A 20,640-nucleotide genomic window follows, 5' to 3' on the forward strand; every position below is an offset into this window, starting at 1 on the left:
CTATCAGTTTATCTCGAGTTCTGTCGGTGTAGTGGGGCTTTTGCCATACTTCAACCAGCATAAGGTTTTAATCCTGTGTTCACTTATTTGGTATAAGCCCTTTTGAAGTCTGTGGGGCTTACTTCTAAGGCTTTTTGGCTCAAGGTGAAGGACCCTTTTATCTTCCCAAGTTTTTATTCTTAAAGACTTGGGGGGGGGTACTTTTTGGATAGGTTGTACTGATGCTATTCGCTGTTGCTGATTTTATTTTGTTGCTCTTTCACTCTGTTATAGGTTTTCATTTCATTTATTTTCTGTTTTATTATTTTAATGGTTTATTTCTAAACTACCTGAAGAACTTTTGTTATCAGGTGGTATATAAATATTGAAAAGAAATAAACAAAACACACATAGGATTGAGCTGGCAATGTAGTCAGGATCACTGTATTACCAAAATGTAAGATTTACAATGCAAGAAATGGAAATGGTTTGTTCTGTCATAAGGAAAGGGGGATTTTGTGCATGCCTTAGAAATGCACAAGAGCTCAAAGATGTTGGGATATGACTTATGTTGTTGTTGTTCAGTCGTTAAGTTGTGTCTGACTCTTCGTGACCCCATGGACCATAGCACGCCAGGCCTTCCTGTCCTCCGCTCTCTCCCGGAGTGTGCTCAAGTCCATATTCATTGCATCGGTGATGCTATCTAGCCATCTTATCCTCTGCTGTCCCCTTCTCCTTTTGCCTTCAGTCTTTCCCAGCATCAGGAAAGTCTTTTCCAGTGAGTTTTCTCTTCGCATTAGGTGGCCAAAATATTTGAGCTTCAGCATCTGTCTTTCCAATGAACACTCAGGGTTGATTTCCTTTAGGATTGACTGAGTTGACCTCCTTGCAGTCCAGGGGACTCGTAAGAGTCTTCTCCAGCACCACAGTTTGAAAGCATCAATTCTTCGGCGCTCAGCCTTCCTTATAGTCCAGCTCTCACAGCCATACATTACTACTGGGAAAACCATAGCTTTGATTAGACGGACCTTTGTCGGCAAGGTGATGTCTCTGCTTCTTACTATGCTGTCTAGGTGTGCCATAGCTTTCCTCCCAAGGAGCAAGCGTCTTTTAATTTCATGGCTACAGTCACCGTCTGCGGTGATCCTGGAGCCCAAGAAAGTAAAATCTGTCACAGCTTCCATTTCTTCCCCTTCTATATGCCAGGAAGTGATAGGGCCAGATGACATGATCTTCGTTTGTTTGATGTTGAGTTTCAAACCAGCTTTTGCACTCTCCACTTTCACCCTCAACAAGAGGCTCTTGAGATCCTCTTCGCTTTCTGACATTAGGGTGGTATCTTCTGCGTATCTGAGGTGGTTGATAATTCTCCCGGCAATCTTAATTCGACCTGTGATTCGTCCAACCCGGCGTTTCTCATGATGCACTCTGCATATAAGTTAAATAAGCAGGGCGACAATATACAGCCTTGTCGTACTCCTTTCCCAATTTGGAACCAATCGGTTGTTCCATGTCCAGTTCTTACTGTTGCTTCTTGACCCTTGTACAGGTTTCTCAGGAGACAGGTAAGGTGGTCTGGTACTCCCATCTCTTTAGGAATTTGTCACAGTTTGTTGTGATCCACACAATCAAAGGCTTTAGCGTAGTCAATGAAGCAGAAATAGACGTTTTTCTGGAATTCTCTTGCTTTCTCCATGATCCAGCGAATGTTGGCGATTTGCTCTCTAGTTCCTCTGCATCTTCGAAACCCAGCTTGTATTTCCGGTAGTTCTCGGTTCACATGCTGCTGAAGCCTAGCATGTAGGATTTTGAGCATCACCTTGCTGGCATGTGAAATGAGCGCAATTGTGCGGTAGTTTGTTTATCCTTAAACCCATTTATTTATTTATTTATTTATTCATTCATTCATTCATGTCAGAAGCATCACAATTAAAAAACATACTATAACACATAACATTTAAAATATAGAAGTTAAAATATATAAAAATTAGACAAATCCTGCCCCGAAACTAGCAACTTTAATTGTGTTCTGTCGCGCTGTCATAAGGTCCTCATGTGTACATTGGTCAGGGCACAAATGTATACTTAAACCCATTAATATTTCTTTTAACCTACATAAAGCATGTAGTACCTGAAAAAATGTATAATCTTGTATGCATTGGTTGCAGCCAGAATGACATGCTAAACTAAAAACAGGGTGGCCAGATGCAAAAGAGTCCTCCTGCACCTTTAATAATTTTGCAGAAGAGGGCATTTCAGTAGGTGGAGCCTGCATGAGAAAAGTGGAATTGAATTGTAGAAATTACTGTGGATTAAAATATTAAGATCTAAATAAACCTGTCTTAACGACCATAACTGAGCTGTTTTCCCTGATGTATCACCCATCAGGGAAATAGTTACTAATAAGCTGAAACATAAACAAATTAATCGTTCTGTTCTGTGGCAGTTGCATTAATATTTCCACTAGAATCTATAACAGGCTCTTTAGGTTCTGTTCTTTTATAGGGGAGTAAGCCAAAATGATACCTCTGTATTTTCCAGTTATCTTGTGGAACACTTTATGATACAGGTGTTGGAGTCAACAATACTGCTATGTTGATCCTTGCCCAGGAAATCAAACTCTTCTGTTATCTTCATCACCCTACCCACACCATAGCACTCCCTAGTATTTACATAGTGTATTTCAGGAATTTCAAGTGTTTCACAAAATAAATAAATCCAAAGTGCTACACATACATTTGCCTTGATCCAACAGGAGGAAAAAACAGCTACTGCATGTACTTTCCCTGGGCTAAAAAAGCATGATCAGGAGGAGATGGCGTTTTGCCTGATGTCAATTATCTGTTTGTGGCATGAGAGGTGGGCCAGATTCAGTTATCCCTCTTCTCACATCCCTAGGTGACTGATGCTACTGATGATAATTTGAAAGGAACTGCACATGCCTAGCACCAGTTCTTGGGCTGGACTTTCCTGCCCAGGGAAATGGGCATGTATCAGTTTGTACAACTTCTGCCCCCTGTTGGATTGGGACAAACATCTCTATAATTATTACAACAACCCTGTGAAATTGGCCAGTATTTCTTTATTTATGTATAAAAATTAAATCCCACCATTCAATCACAAAACGATCCCAGGGTGGGTCACAATACAAAATATGTCATTAAAACCAAGAAAACCAGTAAAAATGCATAACAACTGTATCAGTATCAAAAATTCCATATAGACCACCAATTACTTGCTCTAATTCATAGGCCCAACCATCTATTCAAAAGGCCTATTGAAAAAGGATGGTTTTCACCTGACACTGAAAGCTAACCAATGTTGACACCAGCATTGCACAACCAGGGTCCCACCACCAAGAAGGCCCTATTATGAGCTGCGGAAGTCCAGACTTCGTTAGATGGTGGTATAACCAGAGGTGCCTCTGCAGTGAATCTCAATTCAAAGGCAGGATGATAAAGAGAGAGGTGCTCCTTTAGGCAGCCAAGTCCTAAGCTATTTAGGCCACAGTCCTATGGTGGTAGACGTCAGCCCCTGAACTCAAAGGCTGACATCTATGCAATGCAGGGCGGGTGGAGCATGGAGGGAATTCTCTCCTCCGTGCTCTGGCCACCCTGCATTTTTGGCTGGATGTGTGATTTTGGCTGTCTAGCTGGGGCATGTTGGAGCGGGAAGGGGGGAGGCTGCACGGCACATAGGAAGGCTTGTAAAGAGGCTTCTGCAGTCACTTCCACCCCTGCCCCCAAGAAAACCCCCTTTTTGCCCTCCTCAAGCTCTTTTTCTGAGTGCGGAGACAGGCAAGAACTGCACCGTCTATGGGGAGCACAGTTTCTAGGAACTAAGCTCGGAGGCCTTGCTCCCAACTCAGTTCCCAGAAACCAAAAGACTTATGGCCCTCTAGACACTGTCTAGAGGGCCATAGGAGCACTCTCTTAGGGCTTTAAACATCAAAACCTTGAACTGGGCTCAGCAACAAACAGGCAGTCAGTGCAACTCTCTAATGACTGATGTGATGTACTCTTGCACAGCTGAACCTGTCAACACCCATGACCCATGCAGCTGCATTTTCAAAACTGCAATCTCCAGACCATGTTCAAGGGCTGCCCCAGGTGGGGCGCATTATCATAGTCTAACCAGGACATGAATTATTGTGGCCAGGCTATCCCTGTCCAAGAATGGCTGTAGCTAGTGAACCAGCTGGAGCTAGAAGTCACTCCATCTCAGTACAGCCTCTTCTATACCTATTCCTACAAGGTGTGTGCAAATAAAGACATCCAGAGCAGACCACTCTGATTCCCAGACCCAAGAACCACCAATCCACAGTACCACTGTCTTGTCGGGTCCCCATAGCACAAATGTCAAGGGGCCAAGTAGAAATTCTTCAGTGCTACTTTCCACGACTGGCCCTAAAGGTAGGTGTGGAACCACTGTAATACCATGCCTCCAGCTTCCAATCCATAGAGCTTCCCCTCCCCCCCCCACACACACTTTTCCCAATTGAAATGATGTCACTTTTGCCTCTTTTCTCTCCCCCACCCCCTTAAACTGATCATTGTTGGCAAGCAGAGACGAGCCAATAAAAACGCAGCTTCAAATAATCTTAGTGTTGAAATGATTTTCTAGTGCCCTCCTTTGAACCTGGCAATCTTGGGAAAAACCCTGAAATAACAATTAAATAGGGCTTTTAAAAGGCACTGAGTCCAGGGAAATCTGCAGATCCAGAGGGCAATAGCATAAGAGAACATACTCCAATTGTTCCCTTTATTCTCAGTTGTGTCAACAGAATAACAGAATTTATATACAGTGAGAGAGAGAGAGAATGGTAAAATAAGAGAACTAGTTGTCTGTTGGATTGGAATGTTGCATTACCATTGCGTAATTCAATGTGGTTTACACACAATGACTGGGTTTGCATGACACAACTCACTGTGGGTGACAAGCCACGGTGGGTGGTTGTGTTGTGCAAACGTGGTCTGATTCCCACAGGGTAGCTTGTGCATGGGCAACAAGCCACCCTAACAACCCATGGCTTGTTGTTGGGGTTGTTTAACCCATGATGGGTTGGCGTGTCCTCTGAACCTGGCACTGCCAACCCATCGTGGGTTGTGGGCATCGGTGAGTGAGCCGTTTGGCAAGAGTGGCAGAAACCCTTGCTGCTCTTGCCGAGCAATATCGCCCACGAGTAAGCGATAGCCTTTCTGACAGTGCCTAAGTGGCACTTTGGAGGGCCTGCCACTTGTTCACTAACACCCCCCCTTTAAAAAAAAAAAAATTGTCCTCTGGACATTTGTGCAAATTGGGGCCCAGTAATGTGTACAAATATCCCTGTAATTTTTGTAAAATTATTTTTGTCAGATTTTTGGAGTTGGGGAAGTGCACAACTCCAAAATAGATAGGCTTGTCTGCTAACTTGTATGTTTCAGCTGTCAAACATACAAAGTAACTGACACTGTATATTGGCTGATTTCACAGCCTTTGATAGTTGACAGGTGGGGAAAAGGGGTGATCACTCCCTTAGCAGGGTGATCCCCAGGATTTTAAGTATTACCCTGACCCTTGGTGGTGCCCTGTTTTGAATCTCCACTTGTCCATGTCCCCAGCATGTCATTTTCATAGAAACCACCCCCTTTTTCACACCTGTTCAGAGTAACCACGGCTACATTTGACCAAGGTTGCCACAGTTAGTGTGAATAGGACTCAAAAAGGGGTTGCATGTAGAGTTCCTGCAAAGAGGAGGACTTGGTGGCAGACAAAATGGGTTCTGCTGCCAAGTCCCCTGGGATACCTGTCGGGGTCAACAGGAGGACCGAGGGGGAGAACAACCCACGGTAAGCCTGATTGCCAGGTTCACCATGGGTTGTTCTGACAACCCACACTGCATGGCTTATTTCGCAGGGTGGGTTGTTGAACTCGACCACCCTCTGTATTTTGGCTGATCAGACAGAGCTTGGGGTATAGAGAAATCTGAATCCTTGCTTCTCAGTCAGCGCAGGTAGATAACATGCCCATGCAAACGTGGCTTGTCTATTGGTGTAAATAATGCAACGTCCAGGCCAGTTCACATTAGTTGGCAGGTTGTGAGCACTTCAGGACTGTGCAGGGCTGTTGGGCATGTGCCTAAGCAGTACACAGCTATCTACATGACTGTCTAGATTTGTACGACCATGGCAATATTCTTTTGAGCCACTGAACTTGTGCAAATTGCCATTACAGTCAGTTCCTCGACTTGTTAACACCAAAGGTGCTTGCTGCTCTATGAATGCTGCCAAGCTGCAGACATGGCAGCCTCACACACTAATCAGGCACTCCCATGGGGGCCACCAGCTAAAGCTAGAATTAAGCAGCCCTCTGAGGAAGGGAGATCACAGCTCCTCCTTCACATTTAGGCAAATTGCTAGACAGGAGCAAACAGAACAGGGAGTTGGGCCAAGGCATGCTTGCTGGGATTCCTCAGTTTAACCATGCTGATCTGAAATTAGCAGAGTTCAGGCCTCCTTGGAGGTATAACAAGTGTTTCAAGCCACCCTGGAATAGCAAAAACTACTGAGAACTAACATCTATTGAATTCAGCGGGATGGATCTACTTCTGAGTAAACACTTTTAAAAATCAGGCTTCTGGTCTACACATGAACGTTAAGCATATAAAGTAGCAAGTTTTAAATCAAGTTTTTACTCTAGAAAACAGCGCTTACAGCAGACGTTCAAGCGCAGGCTTTTAAAAAATGATGTAAGCGTCACTTGAGGGGGGGGGAACCTTTAGGCCATAGAAAGAGGACGGCCCCTAACATTTCCGGCGACAGGCGCTGAAGAGGAGGAGCTTCTCATTGGCTCGCAACCTCTGAGTTGGGCTTTACAAAAAGGGAGGGGCCATTTCCGAGTCTCTCGCCTTTTCTCCCTCCTCCGCCCCTTCAGTCGCTGCAAACGCCTCCTTTTCGCTAGCTATGTTCGTCCTTTTAAGAGTTCTGCCTGGCAAAGAGCTAAGGAAAGGGAGGGAGGGGTGCGGCGTCGCTGACGAGTTCCCCACCACGCGCAAGCTAAAGTTAAATGAAAGTTCCGCGCCGGGCTCTTGTGTCTGGTATTGATTAGCTGGAAGAAGAAAATGCTTTAGAAAACAGTTTCATTCGGCTTACCAAAAAGACGGGGCGGGCAGGGGGAGAAAAAAGACAAGACACAAACATCCTATTTTAACTAGTAACACGTTTGAGGTATTTACATGATTGCGAGCGTGGGCTGTTTCCTGCAGCAGAATCTTGCCAGTTTCCAACGAAACGGAAAAAAGGAGTAACGCTGGAAGGGGAGGGGGAGAATTGTGAACCAGCGTGTAGCGACTCAGCTCGCAAAAATACAAAGGCAGCAGGGCGCCGTTAAAAATGGAGGCAATCGGCTTTAATCAGAGCGGACCAGAGGCAAGGCTGCCCCAAACCAGGAGGCTGTTGGGAGTTGGGAAAGGCCTGTACGATCGAAGCCACTTCAAATGTTCCCAGGGGAGAGGAAGTAAAGCGGTGCGAGGTGACCGAGATGCAAGCGCGGAGAGCTGTGGACTCCCGCTCTAAGCGCCGCTAGCCAGTGGCCTAATTGCGTCGCAATGGAAATTGCATCGCAGCCGCGCGGTTTCATAACAACTCGAGCATTTTTGAAATATCGCCCTATAAACGTCTGCGGGCTTGTGTGGGTGACACCTTGCTGTAACCAGGACACATGGAAATCGGAAGGAAAGAAAGATTGGTATTTCCACTTCAGTCTAACCTTGTATCCCACAACGGCGGGAGGGGGGGGGCGGATGTGCAGCGCAATCGTCTTTCTCTTCTAGATGCGAATTGCAGAGTAGCGCCCTGTGTGTTGTGTCAAGAGATCGACTGTGTCACGTTCCGATGCATGTGACCATAACTCCAATCCCGCCAAAAAAAACACGCCACCATGAAATAAAATCTGAATAAATCGGGAAACCATCTGCTAAATAGTTACAAGAAACGGAGCGGGTGGGCGGAAACAAAGCAGAAAGATAAGTCACCCATTGTTCAAACACGGACATTAAAAAATAGGTCGCATTTTCAGAAAGTTTACCAATACTGGAATCAAAAGCAGTATTTGAGAAAACTTTTGCAAACCGGTCTCTAAAATGGGGGGGGGGGGAAGCTGGAGGAAGCTCTACAAGACTCCAGAAATGACTTGTGTACGCAAACCTCTTAGGATTTTCTTGTCCCCCGCCCACACTCCTCCTTACAGACCTGCTTGCAGTATTTTTCAGATACTGGTTTTGATTCCAACACTGATAAACTATGTTTCTGCACAGACGACCGGATTTTTTGTTTTAATGCTGGAACTTCAGTACTGAAAAAAAAGGGGCGAACACACCTCCTCACCGCCTCTAACCCCGTCTCTAACTTGCACGTTTTAGCTTCACAGTCCCCGGCAAAAGGAGAAGAAAAAAAACTTCTGCAAGTTCTTGTGTATCCCATCCCAGCCTTACACACGCTTAGACGGAAGCCAGCTCTTTGATTTTAACAGAACTTAACTTCCAAGTAATCGTGCCTGTGGTCAGAGCCGCGCAGCCTGTTCCTATTCTTGCGGTGCTTACTCAGAAGTAAGTCTTGCTGAGTTCAATTGGTTTACTTCCCAAATAAGTGGACGTGCGGGTTCAAGCCTAACTGCGCACGTGATCAAATAAGCTCCTTTTCCCTTCGTCAGTGTTAAAATAAAGTCTAGTTTCCCCTTTGTTTTCTCAGCAACATGGAGGAACGAGGAAAGTGAAGTAACCAAGCTGCCCAGAAAACTATTTCAAAGGAAGACCTGAAAGTTTTGTGCGAGGAAAACAGTTGATCCCGCCTTTAAGCAAGGGGGGGGGCAGGCCCGAGTGGGTGCAGTGAATAGCGTCACATGTTGCATTCAAGTTTTGACAAAAGAGTCTTCTCGAGTCCTCCCCCCTCTCGTTGCCTAATTAGAGGTAACTTGCACAAACACTGTCGCACTCCTTAAAACTTTTTTTCCCTTTAAAAACAAGCTTCGTTTAGAAACTGTCTTTAAAGTACTCCCCCTCCCCCTCTTTCGTCCTCCTTGAAAGTTTTTGAAGATTTGACCGCATGGATGACTCAAGTCTTCACGTCAGGCAGCTGCCTCCTCCTCCTCGCTCATTTAAATGAAGTTGGAGCTCCTCCCACGGGGTAAGGTCTGAAACTTTATAAATCGAGCTTTACGCAAACTTCTTTGGAAGGAGAAAGGAGAATTGTTGGAGCTGGAGGGGGTAAAAGGAGTCCATCCCAGGGAAACTGGAGGCTGTGCCTTGCAACTGTGATTCATTTTATTTTTCTATTAGAACTATTCCACACGTTCATCCCTCTTTTTTTCTAGTTGAAGATGTCTACAGCCCTCGTGTCTCCAACCATCTTCGAGCTGAGTGAAGTTTTATGCAAAGTAAGTTGCCTCCCGCATTCTCTTCTAAAACTTAAAACACATAACTTTTTCGACCGTGTGAGGAAACTAAAAGCGATTGATCTCTCACGCTGCATCTGGTACACACCCCATCCCGTTTTTCTTCCATATTCAACGGTTAGGACATGGGGGGCGGGGGTTCCGTTTTAGGCAACACAAGATTTGTTTGTGATTGTAACTAGTGTGTAGTGCTGATAAGGTATTTAGAGGGACTTGCCTAAGGAAGAAGTTTAAGGTCGGTTGCTGCGCCAAAAGTCTGAATAAAACGCTGTTTTAAGTTTTAAGATTTTTTTCTTCAACCTAATTGTGTTTGGCTCTCTTTGACTTCCCTTCCCTTCCCTCAAGTCTTTGAAAATCGGATGCCTTCTCAAAACAAACTTTCTAGATGTTTTTAGTGACTTGCTGGGATTGCATGGCAACCGTTTTGGAATGCAGCATTTCTCTCTTTTTGTAAACCAGTTTAGAATGTGTGAAGCCGTGTGTGTATAAATCCGTGGAAAAATTACTGACTCTCGATTTGTATGGATCAGACAGCGTGTTTAGGATTGCAGCCTCTTTTCTTCTGGAAGTCCCCCTCCATCGTAGATTCTGTACTTTGAACTAAGGCGTGTTCTCTCCCTCCGGCCCCCCTCCTCCTTCCGCAGTGTTGTGGAATGCAAAACTGAAATAATTTGTGCGTTTCGGAGAGCAAAACCAACCGCTGGCATTCACGGGAAGGCTTACAGTGTGTGTTGGAAAGTTGTGGCTTGCGATGACTTGTTTGCTACACATCTAATTGCTTATACGGGGTGGGGAAAGATGGCTGTTGTCACGATTTCTCGCGACTCTGGTCTGTAGGTGCTTCACATTTATGGGTCTCTTCGTGCTTGTAGAGGGAAATCATGTGTGTCCGGGCTGAGGCTTCTGCAAAATAACGCTAGTAGGCAGTCACCCCGCCCCCCTCTAGTTTTGCAGCTCTTAAGAGTTTGCTTCTTCTGCAGTTTGCCTTCCTTATCTCGCAACCCACTCATGTGGCTTGGTTCTTCTCTTTCTCGAGAGCTTATCTTTGTTTAGCCAAAGTCCCTGCCTGTATGCATTTCCCCCATTTTTATGACTTAGTCTGAGGAGTGTTTCTGAACAGTTAGAGCTAACGTCGTGGGAAAGCCAGTTACTAGGCTTTCTTGAGAACAATGTCCTACTAAAATAGTTGAAATTCTGAAGTTGTACAATTGTTTCTGCTTTCTCGGGAACGTCCAGCGATTCCTAAAACGGAGTTAACCTGGGCGTTCTGTATCTAGTTTGCTGCTTTAGTTTTAGATGTTAAATATGGACACACAAGAGTAACTTTGGAAAAAGAAGCCTTCTTGGATAAGCCTGAAACGTATGCGTTCCCTGCCCCGCCCCTCATTCTTCTATACTTTTAAGCGGTTTAAAGCTGAGGCTGCAGACTTTTCTTTACAGCCCAAAGGCTAATTGCAAAGGAATCCACTTGTGGTTATGGGTGAAATTTGCCATGGATCACATGAAATGCAGTTCCTGTGCAGGAGGTGGAACAAGAGGGATGGGATTAATTTAGATTAGTAGCTAGTATGTTTCCCAGTATCACACCTCCTTTCAATTTAAGTCCACTTTCCCCCCTCTGAGACAGAACTTTTTGGGCTGCCGAAAGATGTTTTATATAACACACTTATAAAGTAATAGCTAAACATGCCTTCCCTTCACCTCCTACCCATAAAATGCCTGATTCTTTCAAACTGGAAGGGCATTGGAGTACGGGTTGAATAATGTACTGAGAGATTTGGAAGGGATTAACGTTAGGCCCTTGAGCATAAATTACTGTGGAAGACCAAAACTGGGACAGTAGTATGCTTTGGGGATGTGGCTGTTATGGCTGCTTTAGGAGTGGTTAGGTAGGCCGCTAGGGCCTTGCCTGAGGCAGGGAAACAAAATGTGTTTTGTTGAAGTGGCGGGAACAGATGAACCTGAGGCAAATGCAGCATTGTTTTCTGTGCTGCTTGGAAGCATTTTGATATACGGCTGTTCCATGACAGCCATAAGCTCATGTTTGTGCCCTTTCTTTACCTTGATGAGCCAGCAGGGCTTGGTCTAGTGACTTTTGTCAAGTCTGCTGGGCAGATACAGAAAGGGTAGCACAGAAAGGGTAGCGCAGAGGACAAGTTTAGGCTGCATCTCAAAGTGTAGCAAAAAGGTTCTTGAGAACGTTGGATTGCTGACTGCTTTCTTGCTTCCTACTTGCAGAGTAACAAGATGCTGAACTACAACCCCTCAGCGGTTGGAGGGTGCCTCTTGGACAGGAAGGCAGTGGGGACTCCGGCTGGCGGGGGTTTCCCCAGGAGGCATTCTGTCACCTTGCCGAATTCCAAGTTCCACCAAGCCCAGCTCCTCAGCAGCCTCAAGGGGGAGCCAGCCTCAGCCCTGGGGCCCAGGGAGAACCGCTTCCGGGACCGCTCCTTCTCTGAAGGTGGTGAGCGACTCCTTCAGCAAAAGCAACCTGGCGGCCAAGTCAACTCAAGCCGCTACAAGACGGAGCTGTGCCGCCCCTTCGAGGAGAATGGAGCCTGCAAATATGGAGACAAGTGCCAGTTTGCCCATGGCATCCACGAGCTGCGGAGCCTGACGCGCCATCCCAAGTACAAGACGGAGTTGTGCCGCACTTTCCATACCATTGGCTTCTGCCCTTATGGGCCTCGTTGTCATTTCATCCACAATGCTGAGGAGCGGCGGGCTGTCGCAGGTGGGCGGGAGCCTGCCATCACCGAAAGACCCCGCCTCCAACACAGCTTCAGCTTTGCTGGTTTCCCAAGTGCTGTTGCTGCCAATGGGCTGCTGGACAGCCCCACTTCGATAACCCCTCCACCCATCATGAGTGCTGATGACCTCCTGGGCTCTCCGACTCTGACTGACTGTGCCAGCAATCCCTTCACCTTCTCCAGCCAGGAGCTGACCAATCTTTTTGCTCCCAGTATGGGGGTTCAGGTTTCTGGTGGGGGTTCGCCCACTGCTTTCCTCCTGAGACCCATGTCTGAATCCCCCAACATGTTTGACTCACCTCCAAGTCCTCAGGACTCCCTCTCTGACCATGAAGGCTATCTGAGCAGCTCTAGCAGCAGCCACAGTGGCTCAGATTCGCCCATCCTTGACACCTCGAGACGTCTTCCCATCTTCAGCAGACTCTCCATCTCTGATGAGTAACCTGGTGTTGCCTCTTGGCCTCTTCCCACCTCTCTTTTACAAAGTTAAGCTTGTAATCGCTCTCTCTCCCTCCCCCCCTCTCCTCACCCCAACCCTCCCCCAAGTTTCCTTAACATCTCTGGGTTAGATGTTAACACAAAGGAAGTCCACCTGCCAAGAGTCCACTCACTGGCTGAAACCATAAGTGCCAAATAACAACAAAAAGTGATAATCGTTTACAAATGTAGTGCCTTTTAACATGTTCACTGTGACTATATTACCTCCCCAGCTGCAGAGGGCACCAGCAGCCTCCATAAAGCTCTGTGCATATCCAGATGTGCAGGGAATATCCGGAACCAGCAGCTCCCATCACTGACCATGATGCAGGATCCTTCTTCTTCCTTTCCTCCCCTTCCTTTCTTTTGACTAGTGTTTTGTAGACATAATGGCATGTGGACACCTGTTTAACATAAAACCCTTTCCACCTTTTAAAGACTAATTTTGCCTGAATCTACTCAGGTCAGCCAGAAGAACAGCTGAGAATGGACAGTAACTATATAACATGCACGGGACTTGGGAACTGGAGAGGGAAGCCAGATGGACAATGAAAGACTTGCTTTTGGTGCTACAAGTTCCCCGTGTGTACATGTGACATCTTCAAAAAAAAATGGGGAGGGGGTGTTTAACGGTGTTCATTCCACACATGCAAGTTCTGTGTAAACAAAGTTCCAGTAGACATAGCTTTAATGGTTTTGCTCTAGAGTACAATAGATCCATCTGTAGAGCACTCACGCCAAGCTTTTTTATTTTTTTTTTCCTGGGTTTTTAATTTTGTATAACTTTTCAGAAATTGGAGAGCAAATTTTGCTTGTCACTGCACAACAATATAAAGCTTATTTAACTTATCAAAACGTATTTATTGCTGAAACCTATGCTTTTTTTTGTTAATTTTGTTCATATTTATCTGGATGATGAATTCATAGAATATATTCTTTTATGTTTAAATTATGATCTTCCATATTAATCTTAAGATTGTGAAGTCTTTTTCTTTCCCCCTCCCCCACAGTTTAATATATTATACTACAATGACATTTTTTGTAACTTTACACTTTTTTGGTTATTTTATTTTAAAAAAATGAAAAATTAATTTAAAAAAATGCAACAGCTGTGTTTGGATTATTTATTTTAGATCGTCCCCCTTTTGTGTCGGACTGCAAATTGAGTTTAATGTGCTTCTTTGCCTCTCTTTGCCCCAGAAGGCCTCTCCCAGATGGGATGGAATTCTGACCATGCTGATGTCATTGGAAGCTTTGTCACTGATTTCAGTAGGGTGAGGATTTCACTGCAGGCCTCTAGAATGTATATGCACAAGCTGTGCTGTGAGACGATAAAAAGGAAGGCTGCTTGCCTCCTTTTTTTGTAAGTATTTAAAGGAAAAAAAAATCTACCCTTTGCTTTCAAGTGCCTATCTTAAAGACATTCCAAATGCCGTTTGTCTTTGCATTTCTGTATTCCAAGAATGGAGTGTTTCCTCTTTTAAGGTAAACATTACTGGCACAAAGAACACATTGAATGTAATTTTTCCCATTACTGTTCACTACATTGCCTTTTTCTTTTTTCCCTTTGTGTGAGTTTATTTAAAAGAATCTTTTGTAACGACTGTTTGCAGTTTAAATCAATAAATCCCAAGTGTTTTTTCAAGAATTTGACAGTGAAACTGGTTTTACTTGCAAAAATGTTAAAGAACTGTTTAGAACAAGATTCTGTTTTGCCAAAAACTCTTGCACTAGAATAGAAATTAATTTGCACAAACGTCTTTAGTAGTGCATGCTGACTTTCCTTAAGATCTGTATGAAGTTAAGCTGAGCTAATATTTCTGGATCTTTTGGCTTTCATTCTTCTCTGGGCTATTTTAAGTGCTTTAATATCTAAATCAGAACTTACTTGATCCTTGCTTTAAGAGCATATTTCATTGGGTGGGAGAAACAGAAAAGTATTGTCAAAATGCCAAATAGCTCATCTAGTAGCACAGCAAAAACATTGGGTGGTTTGCCTTATAATCCAAACTTTATCTTCAGTTTCCAGGAATTGTTAAAATAATGTCGCTGCTTGGTATACGAGCTCCTGACTAAGAACCTCTTGTCTCCATACCCCACCCCACACACGCCATGTGTTTCAGTCTTAGCATTTTGCTAAATTGCATGACGGTTCTTACTTGCACCGTGTGTGGAAAAACTTTCAGAAGTACTTAAAGAAATTTTTCTTGCCTTAACACAACACATGCACATACAATCTTCTGAATTGTGCTACATTTGTCTTGCATGCCTCTGGGGATTTAAAGAAGGCTACACAAAGTAGATTAATAAAAAGCAAAAGTGACCAGAACACAAACCAAACATGGTATACTTACACTCATAACCCTTCAGAAGTGTTTGTTCAAACCATTGTTTGTCTCAACTACCTTCATTAACTAGAAAACGTGGTCAAACTAGGAAACAAACTGATATCTGGATTCACTTCTAGAGAGGGGAACTGTTAGTCTTTTGCAACAACAAAACTTGTGGCACTTTAAAAGTAGTTTTATGGTATAGGCCTTTAAAGATCACTTTGTCAGATGCATGAAGTGTTACCCTCAGTTGACAGATTATATACACACAGATGTACAGAAGGGGGGAAATTAAAGCAAGACATAGTAGGCCTTACATGTTTATGCTTGTCATAGACCTACTGTGCTTCTTGCATTTCATAACCTAACGTTTTTGAGAAGTTTGTGTGTACCTTCAGTCTAAGGGTAACAATGCATTTGATGAAGTGGGCCCTAGTCTGAAAGCTTGTGCCGTAGATGTATTTTTTAAGGTGTTGCAAAACACTTCAAAATCTGGGCTCTGTTGTGTGCCTGTCACAGTGAAGCCTCTGACTAGCCCTGTTCAGACGCACTTGGGGAGAGGTTGGTTAAGGTAACGGGGGGGGGGGGGTGTTAGTGAAACCACGATGTGTGGGCCTGCCAGACGATCGCAGAACCATGCAAACCATGTGGTTCTGCTACCCCCACGTCCGTGGTTACCTGGCAATCATCCCGGCATGGTTAGTACGCATCCCAGCATCCTCAGCAGCACAAATGGGCAGCAAGCGGCCCCTTAGGCGTCCAAAGTGGTCACGTGGCCATAGAGAAAAGTCTGCAGCTGCTAAAGCGTCAACAGCAGTGGTGGGCAGTTTAGCTGGCAGACTCTGGTTGCAGCCTAGAAGTCTTCTGGAGCCTGTTTTAACCACCGGGGAGCCTGCCAGATGACATGCTAAGCAAAAACCAGGGCCCCTTAACCCTGTTGCAGGGTGGTGGTTAGGCGGGGTGGCATACTAACCCCAAGGAATGTGGTTTTCTCCCCCTATATGACATGCTAAGCTGCCGTGGTTAGCAAAAAATGCCTAACCATCATGGCTTAGCTTGACATCTGAAAAGGATCTGTATGTTGGCCATGCCCCCCAATGCACAGTCTGTCCATGTCCAATGCACAGTCTGTCCCTCAAACCACGTGTTTGACCAGTATGTGAATGATCCCTACATGTACAGAACACCTCCACATGATGGGAGATCCTGGGCCAATCAGGATCTCCCCTTGCATGCAGGCAACTCTATGTATAGGATCACCTCACATGCTTAAAAATGTGGCCAATGGGGGGGGGGGCAGAATAACACTGCTTCCCTCCCCATGAAAACCCTGAATGATTGGCAGAGGTGGTTTGATGTTAAAAGAATTTTACCAACATTTGAACAGAGATTTAAGGTGTTAATAATAGAGCCTTTGCAGTCTAGGCTCTGTGAGGAAAAGAGAAAACTCCATTTGTCAGGGATTAAAAGGCTGCATAGGCCTTAGGGGCAGAAAAAGTTCTGGAGCAGGTGGGCAACCTGAGGAATAGAAGTAAAAGGATGTAGGAAAAGTAGGATATGGGTTTTAGAGACTGAGTGCTTTGAAGGAAGAAGACAGTGAAGAGATACTGGAGCCTGGAAGAATGGGAGGTAGAGACTGAAACTCGAGAAAAAGGATGGGAAAGGAAGGGTCATAGGTCAGTGGCGCAGAGCATATGCTTTGCATGCAGAACGCCCCTGGCATCTCCAGGTAGGGCTAGAAAAAAAAACTGCCTGACACCCTGGAGAGCTGATGGACTAATGGTCTAAGTCAGATTTCTATATTCCTATAGCCTGACAACCCCAAGGAGGCAGCAGCAGTAGCAAGAGCTGGAAGGCAGTGCAGTGGATTGAAGTTCACCTGTTAATTTGAATTATACTTATTAATTGGAACTAGACAGCACTGTGCTTCTAGTCTCAAGTGTTTTCTCATTTAAAAGGTGAGTGCAAAGGATTCAGGAGCCTTGTGAGGAATATTTGGGAACTGGGCCTTTGCCATGATGAGTTTCTCCTGACTAGCCCACCACTTCTCTTTTCATGAGCACTACAGTGCAACTTGGAATAAGCCATTTTAGCACATGGGACTCCTAAAGGGGAGTGAGTGGTATATATGTAGAAACTGGATTAGCAAGGTAATCTAGGAGTACTTCACATACATTTGGGAAGTGTCCTTGGGAAACCTTTGTGAAGGGAGTTGCAGTGGTTCCAGGGAGGCTTCTGCAGTGAAGGTAGGTAATTGGGCAGAATACAGAGCAAGAGCACAAGATGGTATCTTGGTTACAACTAATAAGTGCTACGAGTCAAAACTGTTCTTACTTGACTACCATGCCAGAGGCTGCAGGCATCAAGATGAGAAAATCTTGCATGAGATTTTGCATAAGCATGAGAAAAGATGCTTATGCTTCCCACTCAAAAACACAAAACAGGATTTTTTTTCCTCCTTCATAGGCCATTTGTAAGGCGAGTATCCAGATAACAGAGGGCACATGAACTCACTTTATCCCTTTATCCCGGTGCTCTCTGTTTACAACGCTTTTGTCTACGATGATGTTGACTTCATCTGCTCCTGCATCCAAGCCTCAGTTTCTTGTTTTACAACGTTCATGTGCCCCACAGGGTTATGCCAGAGTAATTGGCATGTCTCAAGAGAAATGTGTATTCTTAATTAAAAGATAACTGTTTTAAGCCAATTAGTAACCAAACAGCACATTCAACATTTCTCAAAGAAAGCACAGTTTCTCATCTTCCCTTTCCGCACAGCCTTGAAACAAACAGTATGATTGCAATGTATTCATATGCAAGGAGCTTCCAGAGAAATAAGCTTAGCTGGATTGGCCCATTACCTTCAGTGCTGTGGGCAATGGCAGAACAATACAAAGGAACACTGGGTTAGTCCATGCATGGCAACCATTAAGCCAAAGTTGGGGGTTGAAGGAAGATTTCTGTCCACCCACATGCTTTGTTATTTTGCTGCTGCAAGTTGCAATGGATTTCTTTATGCAGAATTTCCCTAGACAACCTCCGTATTTATAACAGTCTTTAAAACATCCTAAATGAATACCTGCTGTGCTTTGATTGAATACTAAGGGCAAACCTGCTATTGATTTATGGCCTCCCCCTCTAAACCAAAGAGGGTTCCAAAGGAACCCACTACAGTGTTTAAATATAGCCAAAGGCGTTGAGGACCAGAGTTCTGCAATAACAACAACAAAGGAAACAGGACTTTAGGTCAGTTGCTTCCAGGCGTGATGTGGTTAATTACGTTTCCTCATGGGTATAACAGAACTCCTATTTGCTGTTGCTTTTTATGAGCCAGCCTGGGTTGCATTGAAGTGATTGCGCTGCAAATATTTTGAATTCCACCACTTCATTTATAAGTTCTGTCCTCCCTCAAGCTCCGCATTTTGATCCTTGAACTACTATTACCTGCCAGTGTCTTGGAAACAGTTTCACTCAGAACCATGGCTTTATACTAAAGAGGAACATTAAAGCTCTTGCTGCTTTAATACCTGCTACAAATTAATCTTTAAAAAAAAATAGCTTCATCTAAGATCTCCTGCCACCACCCTCTTGCTCAACACGCAGAAGTGAAACCTCCATTTAACTGCCTCCAGATTTTTTCAACTGCCTGTTTTAACATCTGGCTGCCATCTTCAGAACTTTCACAGTGTGGCATGGCAATTGGTATTTCCTAACTTTCTAAAATGCTGGGGAAATAATTGGAACTAATAAAGTCATTAAGGGTGCAATCCTATGCATGATTAGACAGGAAAAATTCTGGGGAATGCTGGGACTGATAAGACCTTTTTCTGTCTAAAATGGTTGCTTAACCTGTTCTGGATGGGGTTGCACTCCCCTAGAAGAAGCAGGTTTGAAGCTTGGGGGTTCTCCTGGAGCCATCTCTATTACTTGAGGCTCAGGTGGCCTCAGTGGCATGGAGTGCCTTTCGCCAGCTTCAGCTGGTGGCCCACCTACACCCCTATCTGGACAGAGATAACCTGGTTTCAGTAGTCTATGCTCTGGTTATCTCCAAGTTAGATTACTGCGATGCACTCTATGTGGGGCTGCCCTTGAAGACTGTTCAGAAGCTGCAGCTTGTGCAAAATGAGGCAGCCAGATTAATAACTGAGACTGGAACATCTGAGCATATAAGAAATTCTAACCCACTTGCATTGGCTAATTGTATGTTTCTGAGCCCAATTCAAGGTGCTAGTTTTAACCTATAAAGCCTTACATAGTTCGGGACCACAATACCTGACAGAACACCTCCCCCGACCTGAACCTACCTGCAGACTATGATCAACATCTGAGGCCTTCCTCTGAGTGCCACCTCTAAGGGAGTCTCAGAGGCTGGCAACAAGGCAGAAGGCCTTCTTGGTGGTGGCCCCCCGACTGTGAGGCCCACCTGGCATCTTTTTGGTGCCTGGTTAAGACTGCCCTCTATGCCCTAGCATTTAATGGCATATGATGGGGCACTTATGTCAGCTGTCTTGAACAGCTGTATTATTGACATTGTTTTTAGCTGTTTAAATTGTTTAAAATTTTGTATGTTAATTTTTTTTTAGACTATGTTTTATTGTAATGTTGTATAATCTTGTCATTTGTATTTTTCGTGAACTGTTGTGAATAGCCCAGAGAGCTTCAGCTATTGGGTAGTATAGGAATGAAATTATTATTATTGTTATTGTTGTTGTTGTTGTTGTTGTTGCATAGGGTTGCACCCTGAAAGGCGAAACCCTACCTTAATCTGCTGGTAACAACAGAGGTGTACATGCTTTATTACAATACACATCCTTAGGTCTGTTTGTTTTTCTATAGCAGTTCTAACTGTCAGCATGCAATGCTGTGAGTGCAATTGTTATTATTCCTGCGTATAATAGCGATAATAAATCATTATTCCTATATTAAGGGAATTTAACATGGGTGAAAACTTAATAATTTCACTGTTGAGCTGCACTTCCTCTTCCCCACAGTACACTTTGCCCTTCAACCAGAATATGGCATTGAGAATGAGGCACATACATACCAAAGTCTTGATTGCCTCTTACACAAGTATTTGGAAGCCTTAACTATGTGTATGTCTTCTGATTCTGAATGTTCTTCTTCTAGGAAAACATGAGGAGAAAAATGTAGGTTTTATGCACGTTCTTTTGGAGTAACATTAAGATTCTTTAATCTGCAGGACTGCAGGCACTTTGCAAATGTTAAAGTACTGTAAAAGTCTTTAGAGGTAGGCAAATATAAACAAGTCCCTTTTACAACTGAATTACTCGGCAAAAGATTAGTAGTGAGTCAACAGAAGCCCTAGGAATAGCATTTAGAAGCCCTGCCCACCCCTCTTCTCTACCTCACTCCACTCCCGCACCCTCTTCTCTCTCAAATCCACAGGAAATATTCCCTCTGAGAGCTGTGGATGGTTGGGATGAATAGATGTCAATGTTGATTCACAGGTCAAAGTAGTAGAACTGAATCCTTTGAAATACCAGTGCTGTGCAGGCCAAAAGCAGATGTGCTTTCTGGAGAAGAGACCAAGATACATGGAATAAAGGAGGAGTTGTTTTTAAATGCACTTGCTTTACTTGAAAGTATGTTATATTCATTTTCTTCTGCTATTTTGTAGGATGCAGTTGTGTACTAGTTAAGGGAGCCATGAATTA

At 44.3% G+C, this 20,640-nt stretch overlaps 1 protein-coding gene across 2 annotated transcripts; it reads left to right on the forward strand.

Moving 5' to 3' along the window:
* Positions 1-9,185: 9,185 nt before the first annotated feature.
* Positions 9,186-14,278, forward strand: ZFP36L1 (ZFP36 like 1 zinc finger CCCH-type). Of its 2 annotated transcripts, XR_014789833.1 has the most exons (3): positions 9,186-9,390; positions 11,647-12,703; positions 13,646-14,278. XR_014789833.1 is itself a non-coding variant. In XM_084848028.1 (2 exons), exons 1-2 carry the CDS (start codon positions 9,334-9,336, stop codon positions 12,598-12,600), a joined length of 1,011 nt encoding a protein of 336 aa, XP_084704154.1. In that variant the 5' UTR covers positions 9,186-9,333; the 3' UTR covers positions 12,601-13,266. The 2 variants fall into 2 exon arrangements, 1 of the variants encoding a protein (XP_084704154.1); XM_084848028.1 differs by lacking the exon at positions 13,646-14,278 and having other exon boundaries at positions 11,647-13,266.
* The last annotated feature ends 6,362 nt before the right edge of the window (positions 14,279-20,640 follow it).

This window comes from Heloderma suspectum, chromosome 1, assembly GCF_057233095.1.
Source record: "Heloderma suspectum isolate Gila_16-S chromosome 1, 16-S_ref, whole genome shotgun sequence".
Taxonomy (NCBI): domain Eukaryota; kingdom Metazoa; phylum Chordata; class Lepidosauria; order Squamata; family Helodermatidae; genus Heloderma; species Heloderma suspectum.